At 37.4% G+C, this 1,081-nt stretch overlaps 1 protein-coding gene across 1 annotated transcript in view; it reads left to right on the top strand.

Moving 5' to 3' along the window:
* Nucleotides 1-1,081, top strand: part of PEX3 (peroxisomal biogenesis factor 3) — a 65,510-nt gene extending 64,429 nt beyond the window's left edge. Inside the window, exon 12 of the mRNA XM_006891664.1 lies at nt 996-1,081. Within this exon, the coding sequence (XP_006891726.1) occupies nt 996-1,081 (86 nt within the window). The remainder of the gene's footprint in view (nt 1-995) is intronic.

Raw genomic sequence — 1,081 nt, 5'->3', positions numbered from 1 at the left:
CTCCAGTGTCAGCTTGCCTTTAGCCAAGATAATCCCGATAATAAACGGACAGATCCATTCAGTGTGCAGTGAAACGCCTAGTCATTTTGTTCAGGTAAGTAGAAAACATAGAGCTATCGTATTTTTGGTTGTCACTGTTTGTCTCGCAAAAAATTTACATTTTTTCTCCTCTGTTATTTGCTCTGTTTCTTAAAAACATCTGCATGGACAGGTGGTTGAATGCCTTATGAAAGTACTAATGTGTCATTGCAAATATAGGAGGTTGCAAATATACTATCCACTACCAAAGCCGAGCAATGCTTAGCTGCATTTGAGTCCAGATACATTGCAGGAGGAAGGTGAATTTAGGTGTGTTACTGTTGTACAGTAAACAGCACACATAAGGTTGTGCTTTGAAGAAGATTAATGATCTAGTTCCTCAAATTATGAGGAAAACCAAAAACTGTAGAGAAATAAAGTGCTTAGTAATTAAAAAAATATAACTATTAATAGCACAGAGAACTCTCGTGGCCTAGTGGGTAAGGAGTTACACTGACAAACAAAAGACAAGTGGTTCAAATCCACCAGCTGCTCCACAGGAGAAAGATGGGCCGTCTCCTCCCATGTAGTTTACTGCCTTTGAAAACCCGCTAGAGGAATCTTTGCTGTTCCTTCAGCCGCCCCCCCAATCTGTGCCATCCTAGTGATTTTCCCCTTCACCTTATTCCACCCCTTCTCCTTTTGAACATTTATATAGGTCTTGCTCAGTTAGCCTTCTATTTTCACAACATTCTTGCTTAATTACTAATAATACTCAACCATTCTTTATATAAAAACCTGGTTAATAAATGCCTCCTAGAATTTTTAATGGAAAAAATATTTTTTTCATGAAGTGATTTTACTTTTTGCATTGACAAATGTTCTTAAAACTTGGAGCTCAATCCAGTACATGATTGCAGACATGAATTCAGTTTGTCTACATATTTTACAATCTGTAATATATTCCCTTCTTTCTTAGGATCTGTTGACGATGGAACAAGTGAAAGATTTTGCTGCTAATGTGTATGAAGCTTTTAGCACTCCTCAACAGCTAGAGAAGTAA

This window comes from Elephantulus edwardii, unplaced genomic scaffold, assembly GCF_000299155.1.
Source record: "Elephantulus edwardii isolate Elephantulus edwardi_28Jun2011 unplaced genomic scaffold, EleEdw1.0 scaffold00102, whole genome shotgun sequence".
Classification (NCBI taxonomy): Eukaryota; Metazoa; Chordata; class Mammalia; order Macroscelidea; family Macroscelididae; genus Elephantulus; species Elephantulus edwardii.
Note: the sequence above shows the minus strand (reverse complement) of the source record. Positions and strands in the feature narration are given on the sequence as shown.